This window comes from Octodon degus, unplaced genomic scaffold (assembly GCF_000260255.1).
Source record: "Octodon degus isolate 3935 unplaced genomic scaffold, OctDeg1.0 scaffold00153, whole genome shotgun sequence".
Taxonomy (NCBI): domain Eukaryota; kingdom Metazoa; phylum Chordata; class Mammalia; order Rodentia; family Octodontidae; genus Octodon; species Octodon degus.
In genome coordinates, this window is record NW_004524729.1 from 2,852,865 (window position 1) to 2,871,842 (window position 18,978).

At 53.6% G+C, this 18,978-nt stretch overlaps 2 protein-coding genes across 11 annotated transcripts in view; one reads left to right on the forward strand and one right to left on the reverse strand.

Annotated features, from left to right (window-relative positions):
- Positions 1 to 18,906, forward strand: part of Ppara (peroxisome proliferator activated receptor alpha) — a 65,698-nt gene extending 46,792 nt beyond the window's left edge. For 5 of the 6 annotated variants that reach the window (XM_004642403.2, XM_023702491.1, XM_023702492.1 and 2 more), the window contains 2 exons: positions 6,069 to 6,516; positions 8,489 to 9,442. In XM_004642403.2, coding sequence (XP_004642460.2) covers positions 6,069 to 6,516; positions 8,489 to 8,733 — 693 coding nt within the window. In that variant the 3' untranslated portion in view covers positions 8,734 to 9,442. Of the gene's footprint in view, positions 1 to 6,068; positions 6,517 to 8,488; positions 9,443 to 18,096 lie in introns of those variants that run through there. The other variant, XM_023702489.1, reaches the window with a different exon arrangement.
- The window catches only part of Cdpf1 (cysteine rich DPF motif domain containing 1), a 7,153-nt gene continuing 2,680 nt past the window's right edge, over positions 14,506 to 18,978 (reverse strand). The window contains exons 1-4 of one of the 5 annotated variants that reach the window (XM_023702497.1): positions 17,495 to 17,579; positions 16,509 to 16,627; positions 15,811 to 15,926; positions 14,506 to 15,376 (exon numbers count right to left, since the gene is read on the reverse strand). In XM_023702497.1, the coding sequence (XP_023558265.1) occupies positions 15,102 to 15,376; positions 15,811 to 15,926; positions 16,509 to 16,621 (504 nt within the window). In that variant the 5' untranslated portion in view covers positions 16,622 to 16,627; positions 17,495 to 17,579 and the 3' untranslated portion in view covers positions 14,506 to 15,101. Of the gene's footprint in view, positions 15,377 to 15,810; positions 15,927 to 16,508; positions 16,628 to 17,494; positions 17,580 to 18,978 lie in introns of those variants that run through there. The other 4 variants (XM_023702495.1, XM_023702494.1, XM_004642460.2 and 1 more) reach the window with 4 other exon arrangements.

The following is an 18,978-nucleotide window of genomic DNA, read 5'->3' on the forward strand; positions in this document are numbered from 1 at the left end:
AAAAAGAAATAATCCTGGTAACACCACAGCAGGCTCTGAGGTTTCCCAGTGAAATCTGCCCTGCTGGCCACTGCCCCTACCGGGAAGTCACCCCACCCCACCCCCTCACGAAAGCTGTCCTAGCTGCCTTCAAAGAGAGGCGCCCTTGGAGATGGTTCGCCTTTTCCTCTGAACGTGGTGCAACAGGTTTAATTTGTCCTAATGAGTGCCTTGGAGCATTCCTTATTGGGAATTACAAGCTAGACTTTTTAGTCATGGGAAAGCAAGAATTTCACAAGCTACTTACTTTCATAAATGGACCTAAACTCTTTTACTAAGTCTTTAACTCTTCTGTGAATTCTGCAATTAAGTAGGCCTTGGCCTTTTAGAAAGTCCCTTGGGACCCTGCCGGGGGCTGGGGCCAGAGAGAGCCTGCCGGGACACCAGGGTGGCGGTGCAGGAGCCTTACCCCGCCTTGCTGTCCAGGGAAGGATGCGGATCGCCTTGAATTAAGGAAATTAAAACATCATCCAAGAGCTTCTATTTCTTCCTTGAATTTTAAGAACTCACACTAGGCTCATGTCCTTCGTATTTGTCCCAGAGCAGTGGCGGGAGGACTCTGGCTCGTGTTGGTTTCCTCTGTGGCTCTCTACCAGCCCTACACCACTCTCGGGCAGCCATCACTGCCCCGGCTGGAGTTGAAGAAACCAGGCCTCCTGAGCCTGTCACACAGGAAGTGACAAAGTGGCAGCTAGGACTGGGTTCGTGGTCTCAGCAAAGCAGAATGGAGAGCGTGGCAGGGAGGTGAAGGCCCTTGCTGCCCACACACGTCCACGCGGGGCCAGGGGCACAGCACCCAGGTCCTGTGTGTTGGCTGCAGGCCCAGCCCGTCTCCATTCTGCATGTGCCAGCCTGGCCAGGGTGGGCACCCACCAGGCCGCACTGCCAGTGGGTGTCAAAAAAGCACAGGCTGTGTCTTCAGTGACTTAGAGTGCAGCTGCCTGTGGTGGTGGTGGGTGGGGACCTGTTAGGGAGACCAGGCCTTGGCCCCAGCGTCACCTCATGCCCACCGCCGGCCACACCACTGATGGGACTAGGGGGGCACAGTGAGCAGCCCAGGCTGGAGACAGTGACCTGCAGAGTGTGCCCAGGCTGCAGGCGGGGGCTGTACCCTGAGCACTGCCCACGGCGACAGGGACTGCAGGGGCCGCCGTATGGAGCGGCTGAGCAGAACTTGGCAGCTGCAGCAGTGCCCTGGACCATGGGGGACACAGGACGCCGCCAGGGCCGGGCAGAGGTTGCTCTGGGGAATGGGGATGGGGTGCACACACATGCACACGCTTCCTAGTCACACGCACATTTCCACACACATAGGCTCTCTCTGGCTCTGGGCTGCTCTTAGCTCCGGGGGCCCGCTGTCCCTCTGCAAAGGGGCAGCTCCTCAGCACTGAATACTTCAACTCTGGCATTCCAAAGTGTAAAATGAAAATAATACAGCCCTGTTCTGTTTGGGTCCAAATTCAGAGCTTTATTTAATCTGAATGAGTAATTATCAAAGGCACTGTGTTTATCTCAGCCCCTTCATGCTCAGGAGAGCTGGGATTTATCTTGTGAGTCTAAATGTCCCAGTTGTGGAAAATCTGTACCCTCTGAAATACTGCAGCTGTCGACGAAGCCCTGTGTCCCTTGCAGTCCATGTGGAAAGCCAGGCAGGATTACGTAGAGTAAAAGTCTTGCTTTTGTTTATTTAGTTTTTAAATTAAAAAAAGTGAAGCCAGGAGAGGAATTTTTAACCTGCACCTCATAGCAGAATGACCCTCATAGCAGCTTCCAAAGGGGAATCTAGCGCCACTCCGATGTCTCGGGAACCCAGGGAGGGAAGGTGCCACCCGCGCCGCGCGGCACGGAGTCACTTCGCTCCCAGGCGTTCTTGTGTGCTGAGTGCTGGTGCTGCCTGCTGCGTTAGGGTTAGAGGTCTTCAGGTGAAAAACGCACTTCACATTGTGTGCCGGTTCTGGAGACGGGAAGCCAAATGTAGCCGGGAGCTCAGCGTGTGGCTTCCTCAGAAGCAACTAGGAAGAGTCGCGGTGTTTCCCGAAGCTCGCAGCGGCCGAGCTTTTCCCAGCTCTCGTGCAGGTGTCTTCAGACACCGCGGGTCCTCACAGCTGAAGCCAGGGCGGGGGAGACCTGGGGGCCGGGCTTGCTGCCCCGCGCTGTGCATACTCTTTACAGAGTGCTCTATTGGAAATGACTGGCTGTGGAGCCGGACGGATTCCTGTTCAGACTTGAGAATAAAAAGCACATTCCCAAGCCAAACATAAGCTGCATGGATTTTTAAAATAGCCTCTCCAAAAGTGTTTACCAACAAAGTTTGGCAAATTTTCGAGTGAGTTTTAGCACACAGCTGCTCTTTAGCTTTAACACACATTGGTGTCCTAACGTTAGGACTCATTCTTTAAATTCAGACGGTTTCTAGTTTTGCCTGTTAAAAGAAGGGCCACTACCCAGAACCAACGTGGCGATCTTATAAAAATGAAGCAGGATCCATGTTACCTAGAGGCCTCCATCCACAGGCTCCATTGTACACGGAGTGCCTGGCCCAGCGCTCTGCCGCAAAGTGATCACGGTGTCCAAGCCTAGAAGGACCCAGGTGGGGACTCGCCCTGCCGCAGCCGTCTCGGGATTCTTAGTTACCCCTTAACAGGAACCTGCCTTTGCACTTCACCTTAGAGCCTGAAAATTAGGGAGCCAGGCTTTCCTAGGCCCATGACATGCTCTACCGTAATGGCCACAGTAACCGCAACCATTCTGTCTGTAACCAGACACTGGGAACCACTGCTGCCCCTGGGGATTGAACCCAGGACCAAGCACTTGCCAGGCAGGCGCTTATGCCACTGAGCTATCTCCCTGGCCCAATGCCCGTGTTCTGAACCATTCCTAACACAGCTCTGCTGGGAGGAAGGCTGGCAGGTCCCAGCTCCGCTTAACTCATTGCGTCTGCTGGCCTCTGACCTGGCCTGCCTCTCTGCCTCTCTGCCTCTCTGCCTCTCTGTCTCTGTGTCTCTGTCTCCGTCTCCCTCTCTCCCTCTCTCTCCCTCTCTCTCTCTCTGTCTCTGTCTCTCTCTGTCTGTCTGTCTCTCTCTCTCTGAACAGTTTATTTCTGTTGAATGCACTCTAGAAAAAAAGACAATGACTTGAATAAAGGTGAAGTAGCCTGCAGTGTTCGGGGTTCAATCCCCGGCGTGTTGTGCCGGCTTCACCCCCGGGGTGCACTGAGATGGTGATTGAGACTGGGATGGTGGTGCGTACCTGCAATCCCAGTGCTTGGGAGGCTGAAAACAGGCGGATCACTACAAGTCCGATCTAGTAGTGAGACCCTGAACACCCAGTATACCCTTCTCTAAAATACAGAAAACTTTTTAAAAATTAAAAAAAAAATAAAGTAGCCTAATAGTATATTTCCCTCTAGTGGAGCGAGGAATGTTGCCATTTATCCTTTAGAGACATGGCACTCGGGGGCCAGGCATGGTTGCTTATGCCTGCAGTCCCAGCACTCCAGCAGGCTGAGCAGGAGGGTGGCAAGTTAGAGCCCTGCTGAGGCAGTTAACCTAGGTATTGTTTCAGAATGCACAGAGAGAGAGAGAGAGAGAGAGAGAGAGAGAGAGAGAGAGAGAACACCAGGAAAGTATTTTGAGGACAGTGCCTGAGTTCAATCCCCAGAGTCACAAAGTCCTCCCGAGCTGGGGGGGCCTCTGTGTTTCTCTCACGGGCTGCTCATTCAGCAGCAGGGTAAGCGCCTGCCTGGCAAGTGCAGGGTCCTGAGTTTGATCCCCAGTACCAAAAAACAAACAAGGAAAAGAAGTCCTTCTCCCCCATCCACGGAAGCCTGGATCCAGGACCCCCAAGGGTATCAGAATCACAGATAGTGAAGACCCTTTCAGAGCAGTACATAGTATTTACACAAAACTAAAGCACAGCCTCCTGTCTGCTCTGTCCTCCAAGTCACTTGTAGTACCTGATGCAGAGTAAATGCTATATAAAGAGTTGCCACTCTGTATGTGTAGGGATTAATGACACAGCAGAGCGTGTGGTGGGGACAGAGCTCACGGCAGAGCACTCGCCTGGCATGTGCGTGTAAGGCCTTGGGTTCGAACCCAGCACCACCAAAAAAAAAAAAGTCTGAACATGTTTAGTATAGACATAGTTCTTTAAAATATATATTTTAATTCAAGGTCGATGGAATTCACAGCTCGGAGGGCCCTCAGCTGCTCTTTCTCCACCCCAAGGGGCTTTAGATGTGCTCCTTGTACACTCGCATGGAGTATGGTGCAGCCGTCCCACACATGAGCAGAACGCGTCGAGATCACACCAGAGGAGTCGTGCCGGCGCGTCCGTCGCCTTCAGCATCGATTCTTCTGTGTCTTGAACCTGCGAGCTCTCTGCGCCCCCACCCTTCCTTCCCTTTCTTGTTCTGTTGAGTCAGGCCTCACTATGTAACTCAGACTCTCCTGCTCCCAGGGGCAGGGGCGTGTGGGGGACAGCAGGACCAGAGTGGCGGGCTGGGCTCTGTGGGTGAGGACCTGGTGCTGGCTCCCACAGGGGTCAGTGGCTATGAGTATTCACATGCAAATTTTTCCATTCAATAGTCAGTGTTAGGGGCTGGGGAGATGGCTCAGTGGAATAAGTGCTTCCCTGGCAAGCACAAGGGCCTGAGTTCAATTTCCGGTACTGGGGGGGGGAACCTTTTGGGCCGGGGAGATAGCTTAGTAGAATAAGCTCTTGCCTGGCAAGCTCAGGGTCCTGAGTTCAATCCCAAGTACCGCCAAAAAAAAAAAAAAAAGATGGTTAACTTTAAAAGATATGGAATGTAAATGAAGATTTACTATATGGCCAAGCAATGGCCGTGACTCATCCACATGACTGACACTGACAAGGTTCTACAATCTGAGGTACAGGATCTCAGGATAAATCCTGAGGGGATTTCACTGACCTTATCAGACCCAAAAGCTACAACTCTTGTTGCATAGGTCCTGCTTTACCTTGGTCTTAACCATCCAGCAGAAAAGTATAAATCGAAGTATAAGAAGTAAAGCCATGCTGTTATGTTGAGCTGTAGGGGACTCAGGTCAACAATTTCTGACACTGCCAGTGAAGTGGAAGACCCAATACTATTATGGACTACTGGACTCTTTTAGAATATTTTGCTGAGTTTACACACCTATAATATTTAAATGATGGAACTTAACAAAAAAAGGGGATAGAGATGAATGTCCATTTTGTATCTGTGTTTCAAAGTGGTTAGGATAGATATATAGTTACCTTCTCTAAATGAATAGAGGGATGTGTTCTAATGGCATTTGTAAATAGGATATCAAGTCCGCATCTTGTACAGCAATTAACCACTAGGAAGAATGTATGCAATGTGTTAATTATTGAAACTGTCCTACCAATTTGGTTTGAAACTGTCTCATTGCTGTTTGTTTCTCAATAAAATTATGGGGGAAAAAAAGATTTACTATAATTCCTTAGTGCTGTTGCACTAGCATTTAGGAGTTTAAAGAATATTATAAAATATAAAAGGTACTTTGCTAGTATTTTTGGTTAACTTTATTGCCAAAATCAGTTTTCCAGTTTCTTTTCTTTAATTTTTAATATTTTTGTAGTGCTAGAGATTGAGCCTAGGGCCTTCACACGGAGCCACCCCATGCTCCCCCCCTTCTCTTCTTTAGATAGTCTCACTAAGTCACTGGATTGCTGGGCTGAGCTCAAGCTTGCAGCGCTCCCGCCTCAGGCCCCCAGAGTGCTGCGGCCTGTGCTCCTGCGCCCCGAATGCTTGTGTCTTAGCCAGAAAATCCCCCCCAGCGCTAAGCAAGGCCGGTTACTGTCTTACTGACCTAGCTTGAGAGTCGTCCATTAGCATCTTATCTTCTACAACTCATTTGGAAGGTGCCCAAGGATGGGGTCTGTTTGCTGAGGATTTGGAGCCCCGCGGCACCAGGCAGCGGGGCGGGCTCAGAGGCTCCTGGGCAGTTCCAGGGCGCTGCCTGGTTCGCCCCAGCCGCCCCTCATGTCGGTGGCTTTCCTTGCAGCCTTTCGTCATCCACGACATGGAGACGCTGTGCATGGCTGAGAAGACCCTGGTGGCCAAGATGGTGGCCAACGGCATCCAGAACAAGGAGGTCGGGGTCCGCATCTTCCACTGCTGCCAGTGCATGTCGGTGGAGACTGTCACCAACCTCACGGAGTTCGCCAAGGCCATCCCTGGCTTTGCCAACCTGGACTTGAACGACCAGGTCACCCTGCTGAAGTACGGCGTGTACGAGGCCATCTTCACCATGCTGTCCTCAATGATGAACAAGGACGGGATGCTAGTGGCCTGTGGAACTGGCTTCGTCACCCGCGAGTTCCTCAAAACCCTCCGGAAGCCGTTCTGCGACATCATGGAACCGAAGTTCGATTTCGCCATGAAGTTCAATGCCTTGGAGCTGGACGACAGCGACATCTCCCTGTTCGTGGCCGCCATCATCTGCTGCGGGGGTAAGTGGCCGGCCTGCGCTGCTGGTGTCAGGTTGCTCAGGCTTCTCTTAGAACTGTGATCGTCATCCGGTCACGGCCAGCCTGGGCTGTCACCATGATGTGGGCACTGGGAGGAGGGGCACATCCGAGCCCAAGTCAGTGCTGAGGAGAGCTGAGTGGGGGCCGTGGCACTATCGTGTAACTTACAGCACGGCGTGTGCAGGCACGCGTGCACAGCCAGCCAGGTGCACGCGCCACGGGTCCCACCGCTCTGGGCGACAGAGGCAGGAGAATCCAAGTTGAAGCCCAGCCTGGGCAATTTAGCAACTTAGCAAGACTTTACCTCAAATAAAAACTCAGGACATAGGGCCGGGGGTGTGGCTCAGGGCAAAGACCCTGTCTTCATCCCCCAGTACCCCTAAAGAAATACTACCTAAATATATTTATAAGTATTACATATTCCTTTTAATATAATTATACCTGACTTAATTAGCATATTAGATACAATTAGTATTATATGTAACGTTCTCGTGTTAATATTGTAATTATATAGTTATGTTAGAGCAGTACTATAAACCCTATTCCGTGAAGTGGTGCACAGATGTTTGCACAGCTGTTGTCACTATTGGTGACACTGGCGCTGTCTTATAAAGGGCCCTGGCAGCTGCTGGGCAGCGGTCCCACTCTGCTCTACCAGGGCTTCAGGTCGTGGGGAGGAAGCGCTGGGCCTCCCCACAGAGCTGGCTCTGCAGCTCCAGGCTCCTGGCCCAGTGTCACCTTCCTTAAATAGCCCTGTCCCTGGGCTAGGAAAGTCACCTGCCTACTGTAAACCCAGGTGACCTTGCCCAGCCATGGCAGAGTCTAAGGGATGACGACGCGTACCCACCACCAGCCAGAAGCACACTGACCTGACCACTCGCTGTCTGTCCTTCCTGCCACCGGCTGGGCAGAGTGCGGTGGAGGAGGTCCTGCTGGCCTCGTGTGCCTGGTGAAGGCGCAGGGCCACAGCTCACAGCCTGTCACTGTCCTTGCGTAGGATGGGGATATGGCAGTGAGGGCAGGAAGCACCTGCAGAGCTGTTTATGTGTCGTAGATGGCGGCTTGGCTGGAGATGCTCCGAGAGCGCAGCCCTGGTCATGCAGAGACGGCCGCTGAGACAGACAGGAAACCTATTATGCAGGCTTGAAATGACTAGCAGGTTCTTTCCATCTTTAAAAAAAAAAAATCTGTTTAAAACTTCTTGATTAGCCAAATATCATGGCATATGCTGTAATCCCAGCACTCAGGAGGCTGAGGCAGGCAGATCATTGAGAGTTCAAAACCAGCCTGGGCTACAAAGTGAGCTCAAGACCAGCCTGAGCTGCACAGTGAGACCCTGCCTCAGAGACAGAGAGAGAGAGAGAGGAGAAAAAGAGAGAAGAGAGGAGAGAGGGGCTTTGTGGGGGCTGCTCCAAACCTGTATGGTCATGGGCTGGGACCTGTGGTCCGAGCCTGTCCCATGAAGGCCACCTGATGTGCACACCGGCGCTTCTGTTTCATCCTGCTCCTGCTCTAGGGTCCTGGCATTCTGGCCAGCCCGTGTCCACCCCGCCACCTCGCCCTCCATATGGGAAGGCCCTTGGAGCCGTACGTGTGGCGTGCTCCCTCAGTGCAGCAGGGAGCTGCCGCCCCCTACCTGGCCGTGACCCAGGAAGACCTTCCCTTCCTGTGCTCCGGGACACAGATGAAACGTCACCTGGCTCTGGCTAATGTTTGGGTTTTCCTGACAGTGGTGGTCAAACAAATCCAGATGGAGGGCCACACTGCAGTGGGTGCAAAGTGACGCCGTGAATCTAGGAAAGAGTATTTGTCCTTCCCATCCCCGTTGGGTGCAGGACTTGGGAAAATCTGTCCTCGGTGAGGCTCTCAGGCCTGGAAGCTGCTCGGCCTGCTGCAGCTGGGCAGTTCCCGGTACATCTCACGTGCAAACATCTCTTTCTTGTTTTGAGGACAGATCGGCCCGGCCTCCTAAACATAGACTACATCGAGAAAATGCAGGAGGGCATCGTGCATGTGCTCAAGCTCCACTTGCAAAACAACCATCCCGATGACACCTTCCTCTTCCCCAAACTCCTCCAGAAGCTGGCGGACCTACGGCAGCTGGTGACGGAGCACGCGCAGCTGGTGCAGGTCATCAAGACCGAGTCGGATGCCTCGCTGCACCCGCTGCTGCAGGAGATCTACAAGGACATGTACTGAGGCTGGCAGTGTGGGGCAGTGGTAGCCCTGCGGGGACACGGAACGCCGGCACCACTGCAGAGGAGGGATGGGAGCAGCTCGGATCAGCACCCTCGACCTTGGAGATGGGACACTTGTCCCTCAGCAGACTGCATGGCAACCGGCGCTCAAGAGCACAGTTGTGACCACAGAGAGCGCTACTGCTCCGACCCGACCCGGGAGATCAAGGACAATCAGGAGCCAAGGTCAAGTCCAACTCTCCCCATGTGGTCAGGGCAAGTTCTTTATATCAAGCGCGTAATTTGCCATCTAATTAACGGGTAACCTCAAGTCACGCGGCCAGCTCCCTCCCAACCGCCCTGTTCTACTGCTGTATTCCCTCTTGAGGTGGACAGCTAATCAGCACTTTGTAACAACTTTTGTAATCCTGTAAATCTAGACTTAGCCAAAGGGTAGGTATTTAAAATGCAGCGGAATATTTATTTGGATGATATCAGGTCTGTTTCCTGAAGCTGAAGAAACAGTGGGCTGCCTTTTAATCCTAAAACGGAGAATTTTCCAGAACAGTTTGATAAGCCATGAGAAGGTAGCCCTCGTGCTGTCCTTCTCAGTCTGTGGTTTTCGTGGTTCCAGGTAGTTTGTGGCAAAGCCCATCTCCAGGCTCACGTGGAGGGTCCTGGGTGCTTGGTGCCCTCCCCACTACCCTTCCTAATCCCCTTCCCACCCACCCACCCAACCTCCCTTATCCAAAGGACCTGCTCAGCAGCCTCAGGCTACTGTCCAAGTGCCGCGGGACCTGAAGCAGAGCAGACTCTTTCCCTGTCATCCCTGGTCATCGTGAGCTCTTCAGGATGAAGCTAACCTGAGTCCCTTTCCCACCACCAGCTCCCCACACCGAGGAGTCCCCAGGGCTGCGGCCATCCACATGCAGGGCCCAACACCCAGTCTGTCTGTTCCCTCCTCCTGCTCTGACATGCACTAGACAAATGTCATTCAGAGACACATTGCCTAGGAAGGGAGCTGCAAGACCTAGCCTGCCAGGAATGTCGCGATCATCCCGCTTGAGGTTTCATAAAAGGTGTGCACCGTAGCCCCCGCGTTGGTTCGCTCTCCCTGGTAACAGCCAAGCTGACCAGCAAGCTCTGTATTCATCCACCCAGGATTCTTTTAGGGTTTCATAAGGCTATCGGTGATGTCCCCAAGGAAGCCGGGAAAGAGACCGCCATGACTATGCCTTAAAAGTCCTTGGATGTTATTTGCTCTTATTAGGAAGAAAAACTCCGCATCCTGGGCACTCGTGGCCACTCAGTGCTGGAATCCTTTGGGTCACCTATTCAGAGATATCTCAGGGCGTCAGTACTACAAGAGTGCCTCTGTTTGCCACGAGTTGCCGGCCAGCAGCCAGAACAGGAGAGACGTGGCAGCGGGTCGCAGAGGTCCATAACTCATGCAGAGCCCCGTCCTCCAGCAGCGAGTGTAGGAAGCCTCCAGCTCTGTTGGGCCCTTCCTCCTCGCCTTTCGCTACCAAGAGGTGCTAGGCCAGCCCTCTGGCTGGCATGACCTTCTGTGCTAGAGAGCAGGAGGGATGACGCGCTCCCGCCGTGGGCTCGGGGTGCCTTCTCTGCCGTCCGCCGTGAGCCCTGCCACTGCCCCTCTGTGGCCCTCTGGGCTCTGTGCCCGGCACCGCTGGGGCCTTCGCACACAGTGGTCACCCCTGCCAGGTATCTCAACAGGGCTCAGCACACAGCAAAGCGTTGATGCTGAATGATAAGCCAGCCTCCTACGGGCCATGCCCACCGTGTGTGACTGCGGGGGAGTCCAGGGAACCCCAGGACGTGGGCTCATCCAGGAACACCAGGAGACCTGCCTGTCCTAAAGGGATCTTTCCTTCCCCCTCAGATCCGAGAAGGTTCCTCTCAGCTGTGCGGACACCGCTTTCACACTGGGCCTTTGAGACCCTGAAGGACCAAACTACCTTGTGTGCAGCAGCCCGGGAGAGCAGAGCCCCAAGGCAGGCTCTCTGGCTGATGATAAGCAAACTTTAAATTAGCAGCTACTTTCCTTCCCAGCATACCAGCTAACCGTTACCTCAGTCAGCACAGCCAGGGCACTGTGAGAACAAAGGCGAGCAAAAGGCCCCACCCAATTTGCGGGCATCCATCCCTGTGGTCCAGCTGCCACCTGAGGGACGCCGGGACACGCTGCACGCGGGTGATGGTAGCCATGAGCCTTTCCGAAGGACCCCTGCTGCTTAAAAGGAGGCATTTGCTTCAAAGCCCTGCCTCAGGAGAGGGCCTGCCATGCCAGACATCGACCCCGGAGAAGCCACACCCCGGGGTCCTCCACTCAAAGCTCCCCGGCACCCGCTGGTACTCAGGATCTCCCCCCTTTGCAGCACACAGACCTTAGCATCTGCACCAGGACAGGGGATTTTGTCCGATCTGGTGGTCGGGTCAGGGGTCGTGGCCTCACACAGCTTGGAAGGACCTGTTGTACCCAGGTTCCAGACAACCAAACCCGAGCATCTGCGGCCCCAGCGGATGCTGGCCTTTTCTGGTACCTTCCACCCAAGTGGCCTTTCACACTGCAGACCCCAGGCTGTGTCCCACGGCTCAGCACCTAGCCAGAAGGGCTGCTCCCCCTTCTGAGACAGACACACCCAGCCTGAGTGCGGAGGGCCTGCCCTTGCCTGGCCACCTCGCCACCTGTCTGATCTTCCTGGTGACAAGCCAGCTGGCCCACCAGCCACTTGTGCAGCCAACACCCATCACCTGCACTCAACATGGTGGCCTGAAACGAGCGCTCCTGCGGAAGGGTTTCTTCAGAGACTCCCTCAGCTGATGCGGTTGCTCATGCTGCAGTGCCGGCACTCTGGGAAACTGAGGCAGGAGCATTGCAAGTTCAAGTTCAGCCGGGGCAACTGAGAGACTTAACGAGACCCTGTCTCAATTGTTTTTCTTTTTTCTTTTATATTTATTATTATTTTTTAAATTTTTTCTTCTTTAAAGGAACTGGGGATGCAGCTCAGTGCAAAGGCTCTCAGTCGGTTCCCGGTAGCAAAAAAGCAACTCGTGCTGTGGACTCTGGCAAGGCTCTGAGTCATGAATCAAAACTGGTGCCACCAAAGGAGGGGCGTTAGTGTTGACAAGCACCCAGCACTGCTGCATGGCCTCAGCACTGCCAGGCACGGACCAACTCCACTTGTGCGTCTTCCGGAGGCCCTCGAAGGTGGAGGCTGCCAGACAAGCTGTCCTCAGATGTCACCTTCTACAAAGGAAGGGCCATCATTAAATGAAGGGACGTGCCGAGGGACCGAACGAGTGGGGAATCAGTGCCCATTCAGCCACTTCTGCTGTGCTGGCGCCGCTGAAGAGTGTCCCACAAGGGGGCCTGCCACTGCCACTGTGTCATCTGGTGGCCTTTCCTGGGCCATGTTCTGAGAGGCCTGCGGAAGAGATCTCAGTGTGAGCTCCCTGGAGGGTCTGCTGGAATGTATAAATATATATTTAGGTGCCACTTTAATGGGACTCAGGAAAATGGCCATCACCCCATCTATAAAACAGCATACAGCCAGAGCAGAGGCGTGGCCAGACTCAGAACACAGGGACCATGACATCTCTTTAAAACCCACAATCATACTAAAATGTGAAATCAGAAGGGTTGTTAAAAACAGGCAGTGAGCCTCCCTGTGGCTTTAGGTTTAACGACGACACAGTGGTTTCCATCACGCCCCTCTGGTGGGATCAATAGGCTCCTGAACGCTGCTTCAGCGGGGAGAGGGGGGCTGCAGGCCGTGCAGCCCCATGCGGGAGAGTGGTGTGGCCCGCACCCTGCCTTTGGTACCCTGGGCACCCACCTGAGGATGCCTTCCCAGAGCTTGAAGCTGCTATCAGGTGAGCCTGTGTTTCTCAGGATTTCATGACTTTGTGTAATTTCAGGAGACAGGAGAAATGTCGGCAGCTCCTGTCCCCGAGAACGCCCCCTTAGTGAGGAAGGCAGGAGCAGCTAACGGGGTCCTGGCTCCATCTGGCAGAACAGACCCACTGGGTCTGTACTTGGTGTTGGTTCTGAAGACCAACAGACGAGGCCTCCTACTTCAGGGCCCTGGCTGTTAGACCTGTTGTTTGTTAAAAGAAGCAAAAATCCTCCGTGTTCTTCTCTGGGGAAGGAAAAATACTGGCCACTGCCTCTCTTGCCCTTGTCTTCCCCTGCCCAGCCTCCTGTCTGGTTTGCTGAGGGTGGACTGCACAGGCTGGCGTGCAGCAAGCCCAGGCAGGAGCGGAGCGTCCAAAAGCCGGGGCCTCCGAGTGCCTGGCCTGCAGCGGCGCCCCCTCCGCAGTCTCCACCCGAGTTCCATGAGGCTGGGCTGCAGCCGTGGGGATCAGCGCCATGGCTGATTCTTTCCAGTAAATCAATCACTTTTGGAAATTCCCTATTTTAAAGGCACAGTAAGTTCCTTCTCAGGCCTAAACAAGTACCTCACACCACCTAGCGCCCGTTTTGTAGGATCACGTTATTCCTGCTGCTCCTGTCTAGACTGTGGTAAAAAGAACGCGGTGACGAGCTGTGCCTTTAACACTGTGACGTGAGTTTCTAAAAACCACCCTAATACAAGGAGCAGACTAATATGCAGTTATAGCTGAATGTAAATGAGTGTACTTACAAGTCACTGTTGATTGTGCTTTAGCCTGGCTCTTGGACCTACCGGAAACAGGAAGCTAAGCTCCAACAGTGGAAACCCACGCGCGTGTGGGTGCACAGGACCCTGAAACTTGTTGTTTCTCCTGAGCCTTGCAAAACTTACTCTCCTTGTGTAAATCTGCTCCCTCCGCCGCACGCTCTATGCAGGACGTGTGAGCCTGTCCATTCATTTCTACCAGGGAGGCCTTCTTCAACCCCACGTGGCGGTCACAGACTTCACACACTGTCTTCACTGAACCTCTAGCTATCCTGTTCCGTTTGCAGCACCTGTTCTTCAGGGAATCTCGACCTGTGGGTTATCACCAAAGAACTTTGGCAAGTCAGATGTTCTGGTGGAAATCATTTGCAGCCACTGGTTCTCTGGCAGCCCCAGGATGGCCCGGCCCAAAGCCCAGAAACTGCAGGCCCGGTGAGCGGCCCTTCTTCCATTTCCAGTGCACTGGCCAAATTTCCTTTTGGTGTGTCTCAGTCTTTGTGACATCTTCTGGGAACCACCGTGCCACTGTAGTGAGTCCCAGGAGAGGATCGACGTGCGTAAGGAGGCGCACGCTTCCGAAACGAGGGCTGCACCGGGCCCACCGCGTGCCAGGGAAGCTGTCCTCAGGCGCCTTCCGCTCTCGGCCCGAGGAGCGGTGGGCCCTGCTCCCTCAGCACCTGGGGCAGGCTCAGCATTCTCTCCAGCCCCACAGCCTCGGGGGCCAGGGCTGTCCAGGACCTCAGGAATCCTGGGTGTGCCCAGGACAGCAAATGTAATTTCTCTGGTAACATTAATGGATCAGTTCCAAGCAATTAGAAAATGGCTGTAATATAACCTTAATTTAAAAAAAATCTTCGGTCATCTTCATTTCCCTGTTAATGATTTCTATCCTGAATTTATGGGAACTGGTATGTTTGGAATGTCCTACTGTAAGACTGGTGAATGTAAAGAGTTAATTTCAGGGTACAGTTCTGCCTTAATTGGTTTTAAAAATTAAACTATTTTTTAAAATTACCTGTGCATTATGAGTGCTGTTGTGAGAACTGTTTGATGTGCATGACGGAAAAAAAAAAGAGCAGACATTTACAAATGAAACCCAGGACACGCACTTGTAAGAAAAGGCTCTTTATCCATCTCTCACCCAACATGACAGTGACCTCGCTGTGGTCATCAAGTACAATGGAGCAGCTCCTGCCTCAGCAAATGCTGCACGACACACAGTACTCTACACACCCCACAGAGGCCACTGCGCAGGGCCAGGGTCACAGGGACACTGCCGGCTGGAGGACTGAACATCACCAGCGCCAAGGGCTGCGTCAGAGAGGGCGAGAGGGACAGTGAGCTAGGGAGGCCCATGCACTCCTGGCTTAGGGACACAGGACACAGAACAGCTGAGGCCAGCTATGGGGACTGTCCATACCCACCATGACCATCCACCCTGCAGGGACATTGGGTCTCCAAGAGCTGGGTGGAAGAAATGCCTCTCAGAACCTTAGCTGGGTCTCTGAGCTCAAGACTGACATGGTCAGGATTTCAAGGGCGTGAGGCCTCCTGGGAACCACGGGGGTGTCTCCCAAGGGTGTGCAGTGAACCCCTCCCCTCATACCTGCTAGGTGACTGCTGGCACCAATTTCCTTGCAGGGCCACCCCATAGCCCTTGCCCTGCTTCTGTACCTGCCCTGCTATACCCATGGTGACCTTGGCACACAGCTCACCCAGGAGGTGCCAAGGCTGGGCTCCTGGCTGGCCACTCCTGGGGTGCCCAGTCTGCTCGGCCACAGGTCTGCTCCCAGGAATGAGGCTGGCAGCACTGCGGGCTCTGAGCAGGCTCCAAGCTCAGGTCCTGGGACAGGCCCGGCCAGAAGGCCGCGTGGAGGAGGGGGTCTTCCTCTTCTCCAGGTCCTGCCGGATCTCTGCTGGGAAGACGCCAAGGTTCTCCCGGACACAGGGGAGACAGAACCTCTTGGAGTAGAACAGACTGCATTCCTGGAAGCAGGAACAGACGACTAAGGGTGGCACCTCTCCCCCACCCCCCACAGGGGCTGCACAGAGCCCCCAGGGGGCTAAGGGGCTGGCACGATGTCCCAGAAGTCCCAGTGGGAAGAGCCAAAGGCAACAGAGACTCTGGGCCTGCAAGGCGACAATGACAGGGCTGTGCCACAGGCCACCTCCAAAGCTGGATCTCCTAGAGTGCTCCTGTGCCCCCCCTGCAGCCGGGATAGGCATGTGGGCCCCTGGGAGCTGGGGGCAGCAGGCACAAAAGGCAGGGACAGCCTTCCACCCCCACATGTCGACTTGCCTCGTGAGTCCCGTCACTACCACAGCACCAAGCCCACGGCAGTATTTCCCAGCACCCCTTGCAACTGGGAATGGCCATGTAATAGTCTGGTTGTCCTGTTCTGTGGCCTAACCCAGCTTACCCACCGGGCCCACGCACACCAGCCTGCTGCACACGCTGCACCGTGCACCGAGGACCAGGAACCTGTCCCTGTCCGGTGAGAAGGGGTCCTTCATGACGTAGCTCTCCTCCAGGAGGCTGCAGGGACAGGGGCCACAGCTCAGAGACATGCAGCCTGACACTGCAGACCGCCAGGAGCTCGGGTGGGGGGGCAGTGATGTTCAGCCACAGGCCACACAGGGCCTGGGAACCGTCCCCACACTCACAGCCCTGCAGGCCACAGGCAGAGAAAGCCTCCTGGAACCAGACACTGCCCCATGTGAGGACAAAAATGGCAGCCCTCCCAGTAACAAAGGACAAGCTAGCAGTCGCAAAGCAAGCCCAGGGCCACCTGCATACCATGGACGGCTCTGGGCAGACCACAGGAAGGCACACAAGGGCAGTGGGCATAACGGGTGCCCTGCCCAGCACGTGCCACTGACAGGATGGCGCCAGGGCAAGCCCCAGTGGAGGACGCCACCAGGCCGGCCAGGAGGGCCCTCTGCAGGGAGGGGCGGGGCCTGCGAGGGGGCTGCAGCACTACGCCCGCCCGCCGCAGCAGCCTCCCTGGGTCACCATCCAGTCCTGTTTTTTGCTATGGCGATCTAACTCAGAACCTTGCGCTTGCCACTGAGCTATCTCCCTGACCCCACTTCCGCCATCCAAAGCAAAGCTACTCACACAACGGAACGGGTGTTGGGGGGCTTCTGCCCCACGTAGCTGTAGGGCGCCGTCAGGCCACAGAGCTGGCACTCGAACTCTCCCAGGGGATGGCGCTCGGCCTCGGATGCCATCTACACCTACACGATCAGATGACAGTGTCACCTTCAGAAGCACAGGCGCCACCCCAACCTCCCAGCCCGCTCCAACGCACGCGCACGCTCAGAACGCCAGCGCCCCCCCGTGGGCGGGGCCGAGACCACGAGCTGGCCGGGCGCTGGCCGCTGGCGGGGGGACCTCGAGCTTGAGGGGCTCCCCCATCGTACAGCATATTCCCTAACTCCCAAAGAAAGCTGTGGCGGAGCGACACGTGGGCAATCTCACAGTACCTGTGCATTTAAAAATCTGCTTCTGAAGAAGCCACAGTTCAGAGAAGAAATCAGAAAACAGATTGAACTAAACAGAAGCAAGAACATGTAGAATGCAGTTTAAGCCGCACTCGGAGGGAAATTCAGAGCATCAAATGCCTACACTAGCAAAGGCTTAAAACCAGATATCCAGGTGTGGTGGTGCAGGCCTACTACACTCCCAACAAGACTCTGGGAAGCTGAGGCCGGATTGAGCCCACCCACAGCAAGTTACCAACTATCTGTCTCCAATTTAAAAAACAAAAAAACAACAAAAAAAATTTTAAGGGCTAGCGACACACTTCAGTGCAAAGCCCTGGGTTCAGTCCCCAGTACTGAAGAAAGAAATCGTGTGATGATTTCTTAAGAAATTAGAAACGGGAGGCTGGGGAGATAGCTGGACGGCATAAGCACCTGCCGGGCAAGCACAAGGTGCTGTAGTTTGATCCCTGGTACCAAAAAATAAAATAAAACGAAATTAGAAAAAGGCAAATTATCCCCAACATATTTAGAAAAAAGAATATAATAAAAATAGCAAAGATAATCAGACAAAACCAATAAAACCAAAGTTGCTCATGCCAAGAGTTTAGTCAAACTGACCTTTAATTAGGTTGACCAAGAAAAGCACAAAAAGGGCTGGCGAAATAGCTCAGCAGACTAAGCGCCTGCTTCGGCCACCGCAGGGTCTCGGGTTCCACCCCCGCAGCTGTGGCGCTGGCCTGTAATCCCAGCGCTGGGGAGACTAAACACAGGAGGATCACTGAGCCCGAGCTGCGGAGTAAGACCTTGTACCAAATAGATAAATACAAATTTAAAAGAGGAGAAAACCACAAAGATACGAACGACGGACAACTTTCAACCAAAAATTTTTGCCCATTTAGATTAGAGGAGCAGAAATCTTGACAAAAATACCAATTATCAAAAGTGCAGGACATGGTAGCACACGCCCCCAGTCCCAACCCTCAGGAGGCTGCGACAGTAAAATCAGTATGAGTTTAAAGCCAGCCTGGGCTTTCAAGACCAGCCTAGACTAGATTATAAGCCCTTGTCTCAAAATCAAACAAACAAAACAAAAAAATCAACAGTAACTCCAGAAATAGGAAGCCTGAATAGCCCTATATCTACTAAGAAAACTAAATTCATAATTAAAACTTTTCCCAGAAATTAAGTAACTTTTTTCTTTCTCTAAATGGCATGCCTAGGTGGCTTTACTGGCAAATTCTCCCACGCCCTTCAGCAGGACGACTCCTGTACAGCCCTCCGGAACCACTTCCTCTGCGCTAGAAGTCAGGATGCCACAGAACGAGCTCCAGGGCTACCTAAGATGGTAACCCAGGCAGAGCTACCAAGTAACCACAGACCCACGTCCTCACGGGCACAAATACGGAAACCCTAACAGCGGCAGCCAGCTAAATTCAGTCACGTACCAGACGGGCAAGGCCACATGCACCGTGAGTGAACGGATCGGCTCCGGGAACCCAAGGCTGCTTTACCATTTGCCAAGCAGTAGGTACAGTTTGTGCCAGTGACCCAGGACAGGGAGAAAACCGCATCGACTTGAAAAATGCAGAGAAAGCCTGACAAGTTGTGCCCAGCCCGCTGCGTCAGGGCCAAGTGGCTTGGTGACAGACTGCACAGGGAGCTCCCCGCTTTGGCCTGCCAGCCCCACCTAACTCAGTGCCTGCTGCTGCCCCGGCCATGGCTGCGGGGCACTTTCTGTCCTGTAGACCCCGGTACCCTTTATGCCGGGCCTTTGCCTTCCTGTCCCTTCCAAAAAAGACCCCTAACCCCTACCCTCGGGCTCTCTCTGGCTGCAGTCAAGACTTTTATCTTTGGCTTTCAATATATTTCTAAGTTTTTTTTTTTCTTTTTTGTTCTGAAGGTCTTTCTTTAGGCAAATTCCTTAATCTGTAATAGCACTCATTTTTAGAAAATCTGACCACTTCTGCCCCATTTTTATCTCTTTTCTTTGATACTCCATCTGCAAATTGTTGTTCTGCCATTGTATGTTGTCCACAGTTCCTGGATGCTGTTCCGGGGTTTTTACTTGTTGTTTTTGTGTTTTGTTTTGTTTTTTTTTTTTT